The sequence below is a fragment of the Trachymyrmex cornetzi genome, unplaced genomic scaffold (genome assembly GCF_001594075.2).
Source record: "Trachymyrmex cornetzi isolate Tcor2-1 unplaced genomic scaffold, Tcor1.1 scaffold156, whole genome shotgun sequence".
Classification (NCBI taxonomy): Eukaryota; Metazoa; Arthropoda; class Insecta; order Hymenoptera; family Formicidae; genus Trachymyrmex; species Trachymyrmex cornetzi.
Window position 1 is genome coordinate 597509 of NW_017296157.1, and position 21709 is coordinate 619217.

Below are 21709 nucleotides of genomic sequence, written 5' to 3' on the forward strand. Positions count from 1 at the left end.
GGTGGCATCGAATCTACGTGAAATATTCTGGGAACCGCTGCAAGTTAAACCATGTGCTCTCAGATCAATTGATGGTGATACAATCGTTCAAAATTATCCTCTCGTCGCATCGTCCCAAAAGATAAAGGGATGGGATAGACTTTCTTCGGACACTGACGAATTTTTATACAGGTATTTTTATCTATTATCTTTTTATTTTTTATTAACTATTTCTCGTATTCTTAATTAGTTAATTAATGATAAGCGTAATAAATACCTTCTCTATTTTTTTACTGTAATATATGTTAAATAATGCAATAATTTGATTGATGTTGTAATGTATTTAAGAATTTATAGAAGCAAATATTATATATTATAAATTTACGAGAATGTAGGATATTATTAAAATATTATAAAGAATAACAATTTTTCTAGTTACGATGTGTATGATAGATCAATAGATAAAGAAAATGATACAAAACAAGAATCTACAGTAATTTTCAATAAAGAATCCTTAACAACTAAGGCCGGAAGTAAAACATATCAAACAGCTAAGAGATGGCATACACTCGCGGATGATGATGAACAATTGTGTATATCGGGTATCACAACGCATAAATGGATTGAGGATGAAAGCATAACTTCGACACATCAGCTATTGATTCCATATAACAGCAATCTCGAGGCTATTCTACAGAAAGATGTTATCATTGAAAATCGAGAGCGTAAATTAAAAGTAACAGTTGCCTTAAATTTGACTATTCAACACTTAATTATATTATACTACGCAATACTCAAAACATATTTAGATATAATTATACTTAATTATTTCATCATAAAAACTTATATCAAAGTAAAATTTCTATGAATTGAATTTTTTTAAACAGATGCATTTTAACAAGCTCTTCGAAGAAATGAAACGCGCGAAGGAATGCGTATTAAAATGTGCAAAGGAACGCATCGACAAGCTTCAATATTGCGCATCTGAATTGAAGATGATGTTTGAAATAAATTCCGTTTTGGAGCCAATCGAGACTCCTTCCTGGAATGTCGATGAAATACCTGACTACGTAATTACCGTAAAAGATCACGAAATATTTGAGAAGTCACGACAAGGAGAATTGAAAATAATGGATGAGGATGGAGAAGATGAAAGTAAAGACAAAAAAACTAGCGATTTTTATAAAATGACTCTTGAAAAAATAATGGATGGTGTATTAGAACTTAAGTAAGTCGATCAAAATTTAAAAAACAATTGCACAAGGATTAATACAAATAGACTTTTGTATGTTTTCTAAAAAAAATTTGATACTCTTAATATTCAAAATAAAAAAAATATTCTTAAGATGGGAAGACGAGGTGAAAAAGGAAATACCTGTGCCACACTGTCTAATTATGAAGAATCCTTCGAAATATACCGAAGAGGATATTGCAATTATTACATCGTATAAGTCCAAAGTGCAAACGCTGCAAAGAGAACGAGAAAAATATAAAGCTACATTGCAGGCTGATATTGTAGAAACAAAAGGTCAGTCGAAACATTTAAAAATAAACGTGTTTACTAAAATAGAATAATCGTCTTTAAAATAATCTGCAGACTGCATGCTAATGTTTTTATTTAGATACGTAAAACATTTTAGACGCCTTGCAAAGAGACATCACCGCATTCAACGACAAGTTAAAAGATCTGGAATTAAAGAAGATACAAATTGAAAGCGCAATCCTTCAGGAAAGACTGACAAGGTTACGTGCGATTCGAAGACACCGTACTATGGTTGACGGCAAAGAAAAAATCGCTCATTTCACTGACGAGAAATTAACACCAGCAATGCAAGAGGTACGCAGGCTCGTCGAGGAATGCAACTCGCTGGAGATGGTCGTGTCAGAGCTAAAAGTTCGATATGACAACCTCTGCAAGGCGGACAAACGTCAGGAGGCCAAGTTCCGCGGTGAATTCGCAGAGGTGAAGCAGCCGATAGTAGAACACTTGTTCAGGCACTACAAGAAGCGGCCCAAGACCAGTCGGCTGACTACCACGTCTGTCACATATCTGACAGAGGTAGCAAGATGCGTCGTAAGTAGTGAGAGGTCAGACATCTTACCACACGATTGCCTGGATTTCCTCAAAGGCATGGATGCTTTGGATTCAATGCCTCGAAATTTACCATCGCAAATTAACGCCGAATATTGGCAAATGATGTGTAGATTGAGGAGGATAAAGGTTGAAATGGAGATAAAGGTAAGAAAAAAAGAGAGATGATCACTTATTTATGAAAATATATACGATTATCCTGGGTATATGTATGATACAGGTCAATTAAAAAGAAACCGAACCATAAAAATTTGAATATTTAGATCATTTAAATCTGGCTTCTATCCCCTTCAAAATAATTTTGAGTTGCGTGAAGACGTTTGTCTCAAAAGACCGAAAACTTCAGTCAAAGACATTCAAGCAGAATCGTAAAAGCTGCTTAACACGATTTAAGGATTTCTAGAGAACGCTTGGCATAGCGGAAACGGCGGATTACTCTATAAATGTAAAAGGAAACTGTTTTAAAGAGAATAGAGGTCAGATTTAAATTAGGTAAATATTCAAATTTTTATAGGTCTAATCCGATTTCTGTTTTATTAATGTATAGTAATAATTATATTAGATTGAAGATTTTTATCTGTTATCCAAAAATAAAAAATATTATAAGAAATATTAATTTCGATTTATTGATATAATATATAAAAGTTTCAAGATAAAATAGAAGTGCATTGCTTTTATTTTCTCTTTCATGTATAACAACGACTTTTCAAGCTAATTATAAAAAAGAAAAGATATAACATTGTCAAAAAAATCGGATAATGTCGAAGGTAACATGTTGCGCGGTAGAGATGGCCGAAGCGGAGCAGACGCTGTCGTTTTATCAGAAAGCGATGCAGTCAGCTGATAACACCGTGGTATGCAAGAAGGTCAGCCTGGATGACAGGGAGAAATCCTTGATGCAACTCGCGCAGGAAATGGAGATTCAACTTGTCTTAAAAATGGGCCAGATCGAGGTACCGCTGCGAGGTTGTCCCTCTGACTATGCAAACGCCGTTCTCGTTACGTGCGAGGAACTTTTACGGGTCAACGATTGTATTGTTGAAACTGGGAAACGTAAACTGGCAGCTATGCATAAATCCATGCACTTGCAGAAAGTCCTGTCACAATATGAATGGCAGCACGTTTGCGCAAAGATGACAATGGAGGACCTGCAGCGGGACTTGAAGGATATCCGAGAGTTCAAGGTATGAAGATTTGCAAGAAAGTGTTTCTCTTTTAATAAAGTGTATTATTATTATATTATTATTATGGTAATATTTTTTTTTACATGGAAAGAACGGTTTTGCTAAAGTATCTAAAAATTTAACTCTATGTAGCTAAATTTTTACAAATTTCAACAAAATTGTTTTTTTCATTCACAACACAATTCTATCATAACACAATTATTTAACATGTCAGAACTATGTTGTTTATGTAATTTTAGATCACGAGAAACGTGCTCGAATTTTTGACCAACTCTCCTTGTAGTGTAAATTTAGATAGAGATTACGAAAAGATGCAAGCCAATTTGCGAATATTTCGAAACGTGAGTATCGATTTATTATTATTAAAACTCAAGTTTACAAGTTTACAAATAATTCGAGAAATTTAAAATCTATTTCCAGAAATTTCGTGAATTGTTGGAATTAGAACAAGCGTGTCTGAAAGAAGCGAAGCTACGGATAGCTAAGTGGAAGAAAAAGAACGATAAGATATCGGAGGAGATCAGAACAAAGTCCTCGGACGTTGAGAAGCGTCGCAGGTTGCTTGACGATCCGCATCGCAAGAGGGACGAAGAGTCTCGAAGGATAAGACTCGCGGCGATTGCGAGACGTACTAAACTCGTTATGAAAGCAGAAGCTAATTATGAGCAGCTGCTAATCTTGCATGCTCACCTCGAGGTTTTGAAGTTGCGAACGTATCCGACCTTGCAGTTTAAAACCGCATAGTACTCATGTGTCGAGGAAAAAGATCTCATACGAGCGTCGAGAACATCAGCATTGCGGCTTAATGTCAACTTAATTTTCTCGACATTAATTTATAAAAACTGTTTTTTTTTTCCGCTGAATAATAAAGTTATTCTATTTTTGCATTCATGGAAAAGATTATAAACATAGAGTATATCGTGCTCTGAGTATGAAATGTATCCTTAATTAGTTGGTTAACTGAATTGTAGATTTATGTAGATTCATGTGTAATATGTATGATAATGACGACAGTTTCATATTACATTTGTCATTGATGCTTATTATTTCGATCTCGATCTCACGAAAAATTTTATATGTGCAATAAAGGAAAATTATTAGTTCCAAGAAACGAATAAGGAAAGTCATATTACTGCGTCTGAACATTTCTTAGTAAAAATAAAAAAAGATACATACGTACTATATTTAAAGATTACAGTTGTTTATTTTGTTTGAAAGCCGCAAAGGAATTGAGTCGTCCTAATTAACTAAAAATGATATGAGTCATGATTGGAACTTATAGATTTTGATGACCTTAGAAATAACTTTTAAAAATAATATTTTCTGAAAAAAAATTTTAACGCCAATTTATGTTTATGGCCAATATATTCACTATTGGTTCTTATATTTTAAAACCATCTTAAATATAATTTTACGTCATAAGTAAATCACAGATCCGTATTAGCATCTTAACCCTTACCGTATTAATATGGGTAACTAGTGACCGAGCGATTCCTGTGCGTGCAAGTTATCTTTCGGTAATTATAAATTATACTACGTTTTATTATTTTCCAAAATAAAGAGTCAATATTTATTCTAGAAAGTTGAAAGTATGTTGGTGAATTTTTAGAGATTTTTTTGAATTATTTTGAAGAGGTGAAAAAACGAAGAGATTTGAAGTGATCCTTGATGGTATGGATGAGGTACCAAATTGTAGATGGTACGGTAAGGGTTAATATATTATTTAAGGTAGTCTTAAAATAAAAATGAACTATAAAGACAGATCTTTATCTAACAAGATTTAGAAGCAATACATTACATCAATACTATTTTATTTGCGTTTTTCAAATAGCTTTGTACAATATATTAGAAATATATAATGAAACAACTACAAAAATTTTTAAAGAAAATAAAATTGCTAGCAAAAGTTTTAGTAAGTTTCAAAAACCATACATTTCTTTAGCGTCACAAAAAATATATGTACTTCGGTTACAGTTTAATACTATATTTTTTATTAAATTTATTATTATTTAAAAATAATTTTTTATAAAATTTTTGGCTGAATTTTTAGCTAAATTGTATCTTTTGCTTCTTTTCTAAAGGGTAATAATTTTATATATGTATGTGTTCGTATTATATAGAATACTTGATATAAAATTAAATTTATGGACCAAGAATATTATATTATTCGAAACATCTAACTTCGATCGATTCTAGATGCTCTCTATTATGTTTAACTTGATATTTTATTTTATCATATTTGTTCGTATCAGCATTATTATTATTTATCACTATTTTTCTAGAAAGAAATCTTGCTACTATAGCAATCGCGATATCATGATTATGCAATTTAACATGATTATCGAAATAAACTATAACCGATATTATTTCCTTGTCGAAATATTTTATTTAGTGATTACGAGAGCTATCGTGAGATAAATCACGACAGATGTTATTGGCAAGACCACACGATAACGATATTATAACTAGGACTGACCATATATTCGAAATACTTTTATTCAAAAAATAATATTTGTAAGACAATTGTATTCTGTATTTTGTATTTTATATTTCAACGGAGCACATGAAAATATTACGTATTTTTTGTATTTAAAATCGAAATATTGTATATTTAAAATTAAAAGTTTTTTTATTGTGTAATTCAAATAATGAGATTGATTAATTGTCAATCTTAATATTTAAAATATAAGATACAAGATACAAAATACATTTGTGTTGCAAATATTGTGTTTTAAATGAAAGTATTTTAAATATATGCCCAGTCCTGATTATAACATTGAGATTTTTGCTTTCCACAATGAAAAATCATGAATTATTCACTATTTTCAATGATTTAAAACATTTCTTTCTCTAGTGGTTCATCGTCTGCTACGAAGGATATTCTGATTTGGCACATGCTAAGATATATATAGGTAGATAGTGAATCATGATATTACATGCTGATCATCAATCAGGCACGTATTTATAGTATCTCCACATCAACATTCATGCTTCCGCGAGTTGTATAATGGTCGATAAGAATCTACATCAACAAGAAACAAAAAATAATTCACTCTTACACCTATACAATCCGTTTAAAAAACTGGGCAGACTATAAATATTATTTTGCAGTTATTTTAAATTATCACTCTCTTGTTATGAGAATGAATTCTGCGCAAAATACTGTCATGTCACAGATATGAAAATTACCCACTATGTAAATAAAGCAAATAGACGTTGCAATAAATTTTATTATCGAGAAAGAGTTTAACGTTAAAAATAATTAGAATAAGCTGTAATTATCAATCTTTAACTTTATAAAACATTTACATATTTCAAAATTCCGAAGACTAAAATTTAAAAAAAATAATAGATTTAGAATGAATTCAATTAATTTTTCGATGTCTTTATCGCAGAAGATTGTTATCTCTGTTTAAAGGTTTTCGTTAAAGTAACAATTAATTATTATTAATTCCTGTTTTAATAAAAACTTTTTGTTTACATAATGCAATTTTATGTTACTTGGCAGACAACCAATTAACTGCACTTTCGTATTGATAAACTTATTTTTTAATAGATTATTCTTTATAAACTCATGCAGTAACACTATATACATATATACATATACAATAGCGTGCAAAAATTTCCAGTCAATGACATTTTGTACTTTAATTTATAAAAAGAAGCCTAGTCAAATTTTAATCATTATCATATGTTAGTACAAGATTTTGTTACCCACATCTTGTATTAAAATCCGATAATAATTAAAATTTTATCAGGCTTTTTTATATAAATTAGAATACAAAATGTCACTGACCGAAAACTTTTGCATGCCACTGTATATATATAAAGCAATCGTGTTAATATTATTTATATCTCGCGGTTCAGAGATTACATACTTATCGAGTGCCGTTGTAGCGATAAAACATAAACGTGAACATTACATGGTTATTTATTCAGTTTTTGTTGATCTATTAACAAGAAAAGAGAAGAAGAGAACTGAACCGTCATAATGATAATGGGGGAATTACTTCGGTACTTTCCTTGTGTCAACGAAAATCCATGCTGTTTTAAATTCGCGATGTGCGTTTTAACATGACAATGTGTGCGTATTTGCGTGCATCGCATCTTCGAAGAGCGAAGGACGCGAATTCTCCAAACAAAACTGATGACATGGGTTAAACTTGAAACGAGGAGGCAAACGAGGACCGGACTGATGGAAAAATACCGCTTCAAGGTTTTCCATTGATACGATGCCACCGATAATGGGCAAGAAACTCATTTTGGAAAATTACCGAGAATGTTAATGACCGCAGCCGCACCAAGCCTGACTGAGTTCAACGATATCTAGCTCCTATAGTATTTTTTATGAACAGGGTGATATTTCTCTCATCAGAAACCGGAATAATTTTTTCTTTGTTACTAATTAATTAAATGAAATAACATTTCTTTTTCTTAACATCTAAAATTGAAATATTGCATTTGTTAATTACAATTATATTTTAATTAATAAAACCATTTGTTACCTTTATTAAATATTTCTGATTACAGATTATTAATATATTATTAATATATGTCCTAATAAATTTTTGTTACAGTTAAATAAAGCGTATTTCAATTTACAACTATGTGTGATGGGATTTATAAATCATACAATGTCGCTAAAATTAAGTTAAATTAAAATAAAAATTAAGATCGAAAAAAATAGATTATTTATTTAATTTCCTATATTTTAGATAAAATAAGCTCTAAATACGTTATATTATCATCGCCGTATAATTACATAGATACCTAATAAATTGGCATAAAAATAATTAATCTTCATATGTCAACAACATCCTAGATATACAGGATGTATCTTAAAAAGCGTTCACAAATTATATAGTACTATTCCTGATCAAAAATTGAGTCTAAAATTTATAAACCATTTTGAAATTTTTGCAATAGTTAAAACGAAATATTTATTAGTTTTTAAAGATTATCGAATAAGCGAGTAAAATCGACGAAGACAATTTTAAGATGTTTTTCAGTGTTTATTAAATATCTTAAAAATGAACTCTTAACAATTTCTTAAAGTTGTCTTATGCGTCGATTTTAAACATTTTATTTATAGGGTAAATAAAAAAAATTGCGAAAATTGCAAAATCATTCATAAGGCTTAGATTTAGTTTTTGAACAAGAATAGCGCTATATGGTTCTTGGGTGCTTTTTAAGGCACACCCTGTATATTATAAGGTTCCAAAAGCAATATAATCTCAAGAAATTATATTGCTTTTGGAACTTTAAGGAAAATTATTTCTGTTAGCGTATATACTTGCGCTTGATAATAATAATTTTCAAAACACTGCAGCACTGATACCAAAAAACCTGTCTTTTCCTGAAGGGCGATGCGCGACGGGGCTTGAAAGTGCCATTGTCGCAGGAGAGGCGAGGAATCGAATAGATAATGAACAACGATGGCGTCATTATGCGAAACGAACGAAGAAAAACGACGGCGGGGATCGCGAAGCGATAGAGAAGAAGAGAGGAGGAAAACGAGCGAAACTCCTTCCCCCTACTTCTCTTTCGCGAGCTGAAGTACGAGGAAGAAAAAGACGCATCTATATAAGGACGTACTTAGACCGCTATTCCGGACGGTTTTGACAAGTCGTCGCCGATCATCTGTCTGCGGCCACACTTGGACTCTGCCTCGTCTTCTAAATTTCGTTAATTTTTGGGGGAAAATTGTATATCATAATCCGCGAAGTGCCGTCATCAAGATGCTGCACAGATTCGCGGTACTAGCGATTTTCGCGGTGGCGGCTGCGTCCGCTGAGAATCCGCCACGAGTGTGTAAGTACTTTGTGCAAATTAACAGCTAATTTATAAAAATATATTGAAAATATTACATCGATTATCTGAGTAAATAAGAATTTTTTAACTGTTTATTTTCTCCGATTTGTAAATTTGAATACTAAGCATGATCTATTATACTTCTCACATTTAATCATAAAATCTTTTTATACACGGAGAAAATTTTATATTTAAAATTACTATAATGTGGTAGTAGCTGTGGTCTTCATGTAAATTATAAGTTTAAATGCTATAGTTATTTTTTTAAAAAACAATAATATAACGTAATTTTTACACTTTTTCATAGTAAAAATTTTTTACAAAATCAAATATACCTAGCAAATTTTGTTTGCGTACCATAGTAAAAATTAACTGTTTTCATGTTAGAATATGGCAAACGTAATTTTTACACTTTTTTATAGTAAATTTTATAGTAACATTTTTTATTACAAAATCAAATCTTGTTGAATAAAAATTAGTATTGTAAAGATAAATAAAAAATATATACCTAGCAAATTTTGTTTGCATACCATAGTAAAAATTAACTGTTTTCATGTTAGAATATGGCTTAACAAAATAATTACTTTATTTATGTGATAAAAATCAGTATTACCATAGTAAAAGTTAAGTCGGAATTATGTTGTAAGGATCCATACGAAAATTCAAGAGACATAGTAAAATGTAATTTAAAATTTTATATTAAAACTTAATATAAAATTTTCTCCGTGTAGAATAATTAAAAAAGATTTAAAAGCTATTATATATTTTTTGACTCCCATAAAATTTTAATGTTTGAGTTTAATTTTTAGACTTTTAGCATAAATATATCCTAAAACTATTAATAAAATAAAAGATAATATAGTATGATAAGCAATCGATTCTTCGTGTTTTATTTAGTCACAATGTGCATCCCGGAGAAATATTCAAAGGAATGCGTGAAAATGATGGAAGAGTCGGCAAGCAAAGGTTTTCCAATATCATGTATCTCCGGACGCGATCGATATGACTGTATCGAAAGAGTCGGTAGAAAGGAAGCAGATATCGTTGCTGTAGATCCAGAAGACATGTATCTCGCGGCGAAGAATAAATTGGCTGAAAAGGCTGGATATAGTATCGTCGAACAGGTCATACATTAACACTTCAAAATTTATTATATTCAAAAAATAAATTTTTAATTATAAATCTGGCATAGTTAGAAAAAGCAAACTTAAAATAAACTAGAGAAATAAAAAGGAAAGACGATCAGAACTTGAATGTAAAAAACACTCAAAAAATGCAATTCTTTTTGCCGATAAACATTATTTCTAAAATAAAAAAAAATTATAATAAAAAATTAGAAATAATATTATGTAAATGTATAATTTACATTGTAAAAGTATATTTTTTTAAAATTATTTGATTATTTCAAGAAAAAAGACTATTTCTAAAAAATATTTGTTAACTAAAAATTTTTTGCAGATATAATTTTGTGATCTTTCGAGAATAAAAAAATGTATCCACACAACAATTATAACTAGAAACTAGACTGATAAGAATAAATTAAATAAGAAAAATAATCCTATTTTCAGTCGAAATAAATTTATGCAAAAATTTGGCAAATACATTTTTTATTCTAAACTGCAAGTCTCGGTCGGATATTCGATAGGATATTTAATTCAGAATATAATTTATCATATAAATTGTTGAGAAAAATATGTTTTTTTTTCTGTTAGGTGAGAACGAAGGAAGAACCTGATGCGATATATCGTTACGAAGCGGTAGCCGTAATACACAAGGACCTGGACATTAACAACGTTCAGGGCTTGAAAGGTCTTAAATCCTGCCACACTGGTGTGGGCCGTAATGTCGGCTACAAAATTCCCATCACGAAACTCACCGCGATGGGCGTGTTGACTGACATCAACAACCCGGAATATTCCGCTCGCGAGAATGAACTTCGCGCTCTAAGCACACTCTTCGACAAAGGTTGCTTGGTGGGCACATGGTCACCCGATCCTACCATCAATCAGAGGCTCAGTAAGTGGCAGTAATCTTCGAAATTTGCGGCGATTGTGTCATATAGGTGCAGCAAACAATATCATCAATTGAAATAACGCGTACTTAGATCGACTCATTTCTTTCAAGACACTAATTTTCTTGTGTTTATTTGAAGTCAATTTGCAATCGTGCGAGTTAAAGTGACCGTGGCTCAACAAATTGCGATGCGAGTGAAGGAAGTTACGTTAAGTAGAAAGTAAAATTACATTGCGTAACTATTTCTTCTGCAGTTGACTTTTCTCTTTCACGTATGGCGAAATAATTAAAGTGTATATTTAAGTGTTGATAGATGCGTCGTAATGCGTTGAGTTTTATTCGATATTTATTTTTGTGTTTATGAAACTTGACACATTTCAAATTTTATGGATTGTATAAATAAACATTCTATTTAAAAAAAAATACTTTTAAAAAAATATTAAAAACGCTAATTGAGAAATATAGTAAGCTATTAATTTTTTTAATTAGATATTTTATGAATATTTTACTATTACTGTGATGTTGCAGTTGAAGAGGACTTAATTAGGTTAAAACATCCTGCACATTAAATTTATTTTAAATATATACAATTAATTAAAGTAAGAACTACATTTTTTGCTCGTTCATGTTGCCTTATTTATTCTATCTGTATTATTTTACTATTATTATTTTACTTTTGTTCTTTCAGAGGAGACGTACAGCAATATGTGCGCTCTATGTGAGAAACCAAACGTGTGCGATTATCCGGACATATACTCCGGATACGAGGGAGCTCTACGTTGTCTGGCTCACAACGGCGGCGACGTCGCCTGGACGAAAGTCATCTATGTGAAGCGTTTCTTCGGTCTGCCCGTCGGAGTTACGCCGGCAATGCCAACATCCGAAAACCCGGCTGACTTCCGGTACTTTTGCCCAGACGGCAGTAAAGTACCTATCGACGCAAATACGAAACCATGCACGTGGGCTGCCCGACCGTGGCAGGGATATATGACCAATGGAGCTGATGCCAACAACGCGGAAGCAATTCAAAGAGTACGTGATTTGTTTCTTAAGAATCTATTTTACATGTTTTTAATGACTAATGTTACATAGAATAACAACGAGATTGTCTGAACAAAAGCATTCCTATATTACATGACGTAGTATCAGAAATTTTAAAAGATATACATTATAATTTGTGATAAAAATATTATCATTAATTTTCACTTCTAGAAAGCAATAATTAGTTTTCTCAGAAATTAGCAAAAATTCACATTATTAAATAGTTAATTAACACTATTAAATCTTTTTTTTTACCATAAATTAATTATCATAATAAAAATAACAAGTGAATTAAGAACTCAAAAGATAGGTTTAGTTAAGAAATTATTTTTTTAAGTAACTATTACACTGCATTGGATAGATTGCGATTTAACTTTGGAATCTTTTTCAGGAATTGACGCAGCTAGGTCAGCTTGGCGAAAATGAGAAAGCAGAGTGGTGGGAAGATCTCTTGCTTCTCAACGAGAAGACTCTGGCTGTCGCTGCACCTCCAGTATCACCGGATGAACATTTGCAAAGCGCGAAATATATGGACGTGATCGAGAGGAATTCCGGAGCGCCGGAAAGGGACGCTCGTTGGTGTGTTTGGGACGAAAATGCATTGAACAAGTGTCGCAGCCTCGCTAGAGCCGCTTTCTCTAGGTATAGTCACGAAACACATAAATGTCAATTTTTGATCAATTTAACTTGGTGTCTCAAAGCAAAACAAATTTAATTTCTTAGTTGTTCTATTATCTAAATCTAATTAAAATCAAAATTCGTGTCATAATTGTCTATTATCTAAAACCTAACAAATTTTTGTTAATTAAATATCTAGAACGTAAATAAATGAGAAATCGATTTTATGCCTTGATAGAAATTATATTGTTCAGATTATGAAAATGCAAACACTCTTATTCATTAAGGCTGGAAAAGTCACTTTGAAAAGTAACTTGTCATAATTATGCGTTACTCACTGAAAAAACTAAAAGTAACGAGTAACGAAGTAACGAAATAGTAACGAAATAAAAACTTTCAAATTTCGTTATTTGTTATTAAAAATTGTAACATTAATTACCATTACCGTTACTCATTAGGAAAGGTAATTACGTAAAAAAAAAGGAACAAAAAAGGTAACTTCGTTACTTTTTTTTATAACTTATACAACCCTGCTTTTATTGTATTTTGATATATATTACATGTATCATAATCTATATAGAGACGCCAGACCCAGATTTGATTGCATACTGGAAAAAGACGAGATTGCTTGCTTGAAGGCTGTCAGGGATAATGGAGCGGATATCACAATAATCGACGGCGGATCAGTAAAACGTGCAATTAATGAGTACAATGTAAAACCAATCGTCGCTGAGACATATGGTGAGGGATCCACGAAATTCAGCGAGCGACCAGCACTTGCTGTTATCAAGAGCGGCTCCTCCATAAATGGATTGGGTACGATATTGCAATCTATAAACTCCATAAAATGTGATGAAATATATAATAACAATTAAAAATTGGAACTGATTTTACATTAATAAAAATATTAATTTAACAAAAATATCAATATCAAAGCAAAATTTTAAGAAAAAATGTGTTATTCGAATAATTAAAAAAGTTTATAGAAAAATCAGCTCTACATATATAAATTTTAAAAAGCCACCCCCCCCCCCTATACAAATTTCTTTCATACATAATTATCAATATTCTCGTTCACAGGCGATCTTAAAGACAAACCATCTTGTCACAGCGGTTACGAAGGCAATTTTGCTGGTTACAATGCACCAGCTCACATACTCAAACATAACAGCCTTATTAACGAACCTAGCGAAATAAATACCTTCTTCTCTAAGTCTTGTGCACCTGGTGCACCTCTCAATTCAAAATCCTGTCAACTGTGTGTTGGTAATATCAAGATCGACGACGATCAGGCAAAAGAAGCAACGAAATGCAGACCTACGAATGCTGAATATTACAACGGCGGAAAAGGAGCACTCAGGTAATATCATCCCTTCATTATTTTTTGTGCAAGTATCTTCGACTAATTTATATATAAATGAAATGGGAATTACTCGATTTTACTTAAATAAAATAAATTGCGTACAGCATTTGCGATTTGTTAATAAGAATAATATATTTACAGAGAATTTTATATCTCCAAAGAGATAACATATTATAGAGAGTGTTTAATTTCTTTCAGATGTTTGAAGGATGGTAAGGGTGACGTTGCATTCCTACCTTTGACGGCTTTGCAGCAGCTCGGTAAATACAATTATGTTAAATAAATTATACATGTAATTATGTTGTTTCTGGACGTTATATATCAAATCATAGATAACGAGAAGGATGCCGCTGGCAAACTCGAAGATTACATCTTGCTCTGTCCAAATGGTGGTCAAGCGCCCATCAACGAATGGGAACGTTGTAATTTAGGTTTGGAGCCACCGAGAATAATTGTTAGCTCGGCTGGGAAAGGCCCGAACGCCCTTGAAGAATTGAAACATGGCATTTTGGCTGCGAGTACATTGTACTCCAAAAATCCGGATCTGCTACGCCTCTTTGGTGCCTGGGGCGACAAGCCCAATGTATTATTCAAGGTAAGATCATCATTTCCTATTTGGCTAAAATAATAATTAAAGTCTAATCAAATTTATATTAAGTGTATCACAAATAGGATATCTAATATTAAATATTGTACTACTATTATAAATGTAGCACGTATAGCAAAAATATACTATTACGAATAACAAGAATATACTACATACATACATAAAATTATATTTTAGACGAAAAATTCAAAGATAACAATTTTTTATATAGCGTCATAAGAAATGATTATATCTTCCTAGCAATATGTTGTTTTTCAAATTAGATGATCATATACAGTTAATTTAGATATCTGTTTATTTGTACGAAGAGTTAAATATTATGTCACTGTCTTTAGGATGACGTGAAGGAACTAATGTCCATCGATAACACGTGGGATAAGTGGAATTCTTGGGCAGATATTCAACAGGACTACGGCACTCATTAAAACTTGACGATTAAAAATCGAACACTACTTGATAGCTTTTAATTATAGTATATGTGATAGTGCTACTCTGTTGCTGTTGCTGAAAAATCATTATTAAGTCATAATATATTAATAACCCGAGAGGACTGTTAGACAAATAAAATACTGTCGATAACCTCGCTTATGTTTACGCATTGACAAGTAGCATATTACCGCGATAGAGATTACACACTTCAATGTCACGACCAATCTTTTAAGGAATAATGCTGAGCGTGGAGATTTGAATCATAAACGCTTGCTTCTTTAAATTTTCGATAATAAAAAAATATATTTTCCGAGCATGCATGTACAATATATTTCTTAATTCCTACATCATCTTTATAAAATTGTTTTAAAATGTGTTTTAAGCTTTTTCTTTATAAATATTTTTAATATAAGAAAACGAATTTTTTGTAAACTATAAAACGTAAACGCGACCAGCGCGATCTAAATATAAAACATATTTGATAACAAAATAATTAACATGTCTAAGCAACAATTATCCAATAAGTGTCCCTCTTTAACAAGCTCTTCTTCACGATCATGCATATCGAGCTTTGCAAATGCTCTTCCGATGACGATGTGACAGTCAGAGATTTAATAATCTGATGTTCCTACTTTCCTCGTTGAGTAGAAATCTAATAACGTCCATCGATAGCATCGTGGGACAAGTGATATCTTTAACTAGACACTATCTAATCTTTTATCACAAGATACTCTTCAATTTATTATGAAGAAAATTGGTGATTTTACCGTATTTGCTACACGTGTATTTCTTGTATATAACATTTGCACCAAAGTCCTTATAGTCTACGGTTCGTTGTAACATAATCTGCTTCGTAGAATTCAGCATTCTTTTTTCCCATCTAAAAGTATAAATAAACTGTGAATTAAAGTTTTAAGAATTTCAAATTAATTCCTAATTAATTAATTAATTTTAAGTTAATTAATACCTAACGTCAATGGCAGTGTTTTCATTATTAATATATATAAAAATCATTTATATATATTTACAACTATAATAGAAATTTAGATATATCATTTAATCAAATTATTTAATTAACTAATTTCAAACTAATTAATTAATTACAAATTAATAAATTGCTTCTTGCAGATCGTGCCAAATTTTCTTTATTGCAAGATTAATATATTTATTGTTTATGAAAAATGTTACGAATATATCCGTTGAAGATAAAAAGCAGGATATCTATTTTGCGCATTCGCTAATTTTTTTCTTACTCTATGAGCGATTGTTTATTTCTCCAAACTTGATACCATTCTGGATTCACGTTAACATCGCTCAAATATACAATACGAAGCGACAACTGTACTGCAGCTATCGCTATTATATACACCGGAGTTTCACATAAGTTTTCATCTAGCATAGATGAATCGATCTGTAAAAAAAGATTATCTGTCTCTGTGTACAGTTTGTATATTAAAAATTGAATCGCTACATAGTACTTGTGTTTATAACTACCATATAACTACCGCAAAAGTAGACACACGCGATATCATTCGGCTTAATAATATTAGATCGACTGTCTTGATTTACATTCAATATATAATATGAAAGCAAAGAAAATGGATCAGCGAATCGTATGTTAAATTTAACGGCGCAGAGAATCTTCTTCTCGTACTTCAACAAATCTTTCTCTTGATTATTGTATAAATTTTTCGCTAATTCCAGAATTACAGTTGCCTAAAAAGATTATTTGATTCCATTAGATATTTAATGAATTTATATTAAAATTGCAATATATTTTAATCAGCTATAGTTATGGTAACATTATCTTTCAATCTTTCCTCTGAACGAAAAGTTTTATTACCGATGGTATTTTATCACTAGCTGCATCTTGCTTCAGAATTATCCAAAGACACGCTAGAGCTATTAATTGTATAACGTCAACTCCCACATGAATTCGATCAATAACTATATTGAATAGTTTGATAGTCTGATAAATGACATAAGATGAATAGTAGCAGTGTATCTGAAAGTAACCGTAATTATATGTACAACAGAGATCGAGGTTGATATAATTTTGATAAATACGTTTTTTCGTTCTATGTAATCTAAGTAATAAAAAAAAATCTAATGTTAGTGGCTTGTTCTTGTCATTAATAAATATAAAAACTATTTTTGTAAATTTACAATTATAAAACAAATATTTATATCACTTTCCAATGTTTATATACTATATTAATTCATAAAGGACATGTTCTGTTTGAGTATTCGTAAAGAACATCTGGATTCGCACGAGGCGAATTAGCACTAGGGGTTTTAAATGTTTTATATATATATATATATCTTCTAAAAGTTAAAACAAAATTAAAATAAAACCTACATTTTTCAATGTAAAACTTTTTAACCAATCGATTGGCAATATTGAATTTTCAAAAAACAAGACGTTATTCATCCAAAACTGTGGGTTAAGTAAAATCAATTTTCTCAAATATCCACAAATTGAAAATTTGGCAGGTACGAATCCGCATCCAGGTATCACTTACGGATTAACATCAAACGTCCGTAACTATTCTACACTACATTACACTTACGCCAACACGAATAATGTATCCTATGACGATTCTCCTCTGTTTTGCGTTTACATTTTCACGCAGAAAATGAGGGGAAAGCCTCGGAGCGTTGATATCTCTCTTACGTTCCGTTTCTGGTATGTCCTCCAAGTAATCACGTTCGTACGGTGTTTCGCAAATAACATCAATCTCGTTTTTCTTCTTAATTGCTAATTTCTGTGTCATTACACATTTTTCGTAATGCATCTTTTTGATAAAACCATTGTTAAATACCACAGCGAGTGGATGATATAAGATAATTTATTTATGATATATTTATATTAATACTGAAACTATAGCAATAAGCCTGACAATAAGTAAATTGCAAGCCTATTTTAAAACCATATTTAATTTGCATTTTAATTTGATATCAATTTGTACTTAAAAAAATCACGATGCTAATCTTTTAACAGCACAAACATATATTTTTGTGCTGTTTATTACATATTATATTTTTTTACCTTTGTTGGAGTTAATGGCGGGAAAATAGAGTCATCTAAAGGTGTTACGCAGTTAGAGCTAAAATTAAATGATGTAGCGCCTAATAGATTATTATTGTCAGCGTTCTCAGAAATAAAGTTTCTAAAAAAAATGTTTGCAACAATTTAAGACTCGGCAAAGTGTGTTCCGCATGCTTTCTTTATCGTAATGAATCATAGAAATAATTTTATATATTAATTAATAATTAAATAATATGTAATAATGAAAGAAATTTATTTTATTTTATTTTTAGATTTTTTATGATTTACCTCTTGTTTGTGTCATTTTGTACTGTCGAAAGTAACTTATTATTTTGCAGATATATATTAATTTCATTTGATATCTGCTGAAGTGCATTCTTCAAGGAGTCGATATTTTGGGCTTGTTTACTATCTTCATTCGTATTTTGCAATAGCTCAGATTGCAAATTCATCGATCCAGTAACAGAATTCTTTTGCAAGTTCGTTCTGGAATTAATTTTATTGATACCAACCAGTGAAAAAGTTTTGTTATTTAAATTAGTATTGGCCGTCCTATTTTTGGGAACTGTACCAGCTGAAAAGATTTACAAGTAAGAAAATCTTTCTTCCTAATTTTAATATAAGCATACACATTTTTCTTATATTCTCTTAAAATATACTAACTGCATGGTTTCCTCATTTTCTCTTTCCATGTTTGAATACTAAAAGAGGTTCGTTTTTTAACATCGTCAGTAAGATGTTTAATTTTTTGGACATTGGGTAATTCAACAACACTGTTTTGTGCACATTGCAATGAAATTCCTCTGCTTTCGGAATAAGATCTGAATGAAACATAATCAATTAATGTCATGATAAATATAGCATAAAATATAAAAATAAACATTAATACAACAAGTACATATATATGTGTAAGTAGATGTTAATTAAAAAATGATGTAATATTTGTATATTAATTGTTGCTCCTTTAACAACAAAATGCACTGTTTTATAAATAGCATACATATTGTTTTCGATTAACATTTTTGTATCAATACTCCTAAGGAGGACTAAATTCACAGCATAAAATAAGAAGAGACTGTTTTTCGTTGTGTATGTTTGATTGATTTAAATTATGAAAAACTAAAAACAGTGCTTAATAAAACGCACAGAAAATATAAAAAAAGAACATTATATTTTGGTTTGTAACATAAGAGTAAATATAAACAAATGCAAATATACAGTTAGATGTAATATAACAAAATCCGAATATCATCTTTAACTTTTTATAATTTAGGAAATAAAATTTATACAATTATCCATGCAATATTTTTTTTTGTTCTGTATTTTAAAGTAAATAATATACAAATATGTTATAAATTATATGTGTACAAAAAGATTTATTGAAAATTTGTTTACTTGTACACATTACCTCCGATTGTTAAATAATTTGCTGTTCACGTTAATTTTTTCTAAAAGAGTATTCTGTCGACAGTTGCTTGAAGAACGTGCTCTGATAAAAAAAACAATTTTTTAACATTATCTCATTAAGATTTTTTATTTTATATGTATATATAGGATTGCCCCGAACGTTTTACAGTCAAATTTTGAGATTTTATAAGAAATGTAATTCTGTACACACACACACAACTCACATTTTGGTATTTTTTGTTAAAAAGCGCATACATTCCCCGATATTTATAAAAATGTGTAAAATAATCGTTATTTCGTACAGAAGTTTTTGAACAATAATTTTTTAACTAAGCGCATTTTTCGACCCATGTGTTTACAGGAAATTTTTTTTCAAAATTAAATTTCCTATAAAATTTCAAAATCTAGTTGGGACAAACATTTGGGACCACCCTGTATGTAAATATATATATTGTTGTAAATTTATATATTGTTAGAAAGTAGCATCAAGTTTAATCTTTAAGTTTTTACAACGAAACTAATTTTCCGCAATACATCCTTCTTACCTGCGTGAAATATATAAATCAGGATTAAATTTCTCGGGCTTGATTGTTGATTCGGTTATTTTTTTGAGTACTTCGTTATCTCGCCTTGCTCTTATCTCTTTTTTGGGTACGTCTTTTCTCACACGGGATCGTGATCGACCACTTTCATTGCTTTCTTCGGAATAAATGCGAAACCTTCTTCTGTTGGAAGAGTATTGTTTTACCATCGTGTTGCAAACTACATGATTTTCAGTATTTCTTAGTGACAGGCCTTTCTTCTTTCCACTGTCCTTGAATTCGGATGATTTGCCACTTTTCGTTGTGTACATATTTTCCTCGTCCATGATTATGTTATAATTTGTGACTAGTTTAACTCTGCCGTCTGAGGAATCTTCGCCGACGCGATTAGACGTCTAAAAAGATATACGTAAATTAATTTGTCATTGATCAATAATTAATAATAATTAATGATATAATATTAATAATATTAATAAGGTAAATGTTCCAGAGAAAGAGAGAGAGTGACCAGCGAGTGACTACCCTGGTTCATAAGTCGAAATCGAGTTAATATCGATTGATTTTTCGGACCATTTAATTTGATATCGACTATATTTTCTATTGATCTTCGAAGAAGATCGACATTTTATCAACGCTGCATCGAGAAGATCGACGTTTTATCAACGCAGCATCGATAAAATATCGATCTTCTTTCGAAGATCAATAGAATATGTAGTAGATATCAAACCAAACGATCCTAAAAATCAATCGATTTCAAATCGACTTGTGAACCCGGCTATAAACATGTACCTATACGGACATTTACACAAAATTTATTAATTATTATTAATTTCAAATGTTTTTTTTATTATAATATTATAATTTAAACGTATTTTAAGATTATTTTAAAAACGTTTGAAATAATAATAATATAAACAAACAAAGTTTTGTAGATTACCGAACATAGGTACATGTTGGGTCATTAGGACGTTTACCTTATATTTCATGTTTGTGATATATGTATATGAAGGGATAAGAGCGATAGTAATGTAAATCATTTTTTTAAATCTATCAACTTAAAGTCATTAGTGCAGTTTACTGAAGCAAATATGTTGAAAAAACCTTTTTGTTCCTTAAAATCATAATTAAGTGACATCAATATGGCTTTCACCCCTCTATATGTTTCAAATATCATAAACTGAGTAATGTATATAATTTATAATAACTACACATATTAAATATATTAGAATATTATATCTTAATCAATTATTAAAATATTATATCAAATACTTTAATTATATTATTAATCTGATAGTTAAAAATTATAAAATCATAAATATTCGGTGGAAAGACTTACACAAGATGTAATGCGTGATGTTGTTTCTCGGTGACTAGCGAAACGACTGCCAGGGAAATTAGCAAATCCTACGAGTTTTTGCCTCGACTGTTTATACTTGTATTCGTCCTAGCGATGTAAGTAAAGCTACATGAGATAGCAAACACAATACGAAAAATTCAAAATACGAAATAATTTATCCGCTACTTATTTTGCATCTATAAACCAGGAAAAATAGAAGGCGGACATCAGTATAATG

The 21709-nt window shown here is 30.6% G+C and overlaps 2 protein-coding genes across 2 annotated transcripts; one reads left to right on the forward strand and one right to left on the reverse strand.

The window, feature by feature from the left end:
* The first annotated feature begins 8851 nt into the window (after positions 1-8851).
* Positions 8852-15453, forward strand: Tsf1 (transferrin 1). The gene is made up of 10 exons (XM_018503409.1): positions 8852-9066; positions 9964-10190; positions 10779-11082; positions 11768-12111; positions 12512-12762; positions 13319-13554; positions 13819-14098; positions 14300-14361; positions 14434-14696; positions 15044-15453. Exons 1-10 carry the CDS (start codon positions 8994-8996, stop codon positions 15131-15133), a joined length of 2130 nt encoding a protein of 709 aa, XP_018358911.1. The 5' UTR covers positions 8852-8993; the 3' UTR covers positions 15134-15453.
* A 197-nt stretch (positions 15454-15650) lies between these two features.
* On the reverse strand, positions 15651-21660 carry LOC108758445 (uncharacterized). The gene is made up of 11 exons (XM_018503438.1): positions 21472-21660; positions 20139-20530; positions 19595-19675; positions 18850-19007; positions 18475-18760; positions 18187-18307; positions 17708-17902; positions 16981-17142; positions 16632-16853; positions 16391-16548; positions 15651-16017 (listed from the first exon to the last, which is right to left on the reverse strand). The coding sequence occupies exons 2-11, from the start codon at positions 20459-20461 to the stop codon at positions 15858-15860; spliced, it is 1866 nt and encodes a 621-aa protein (XP_018358940.1). The 5' UTR covers positions 20462-20530; positions 21472-21660; the 3' UTR covers positions 15651-15857.
* Between the last annotated feature and the right edge of the window lie 49 nt (positions 21661-21709).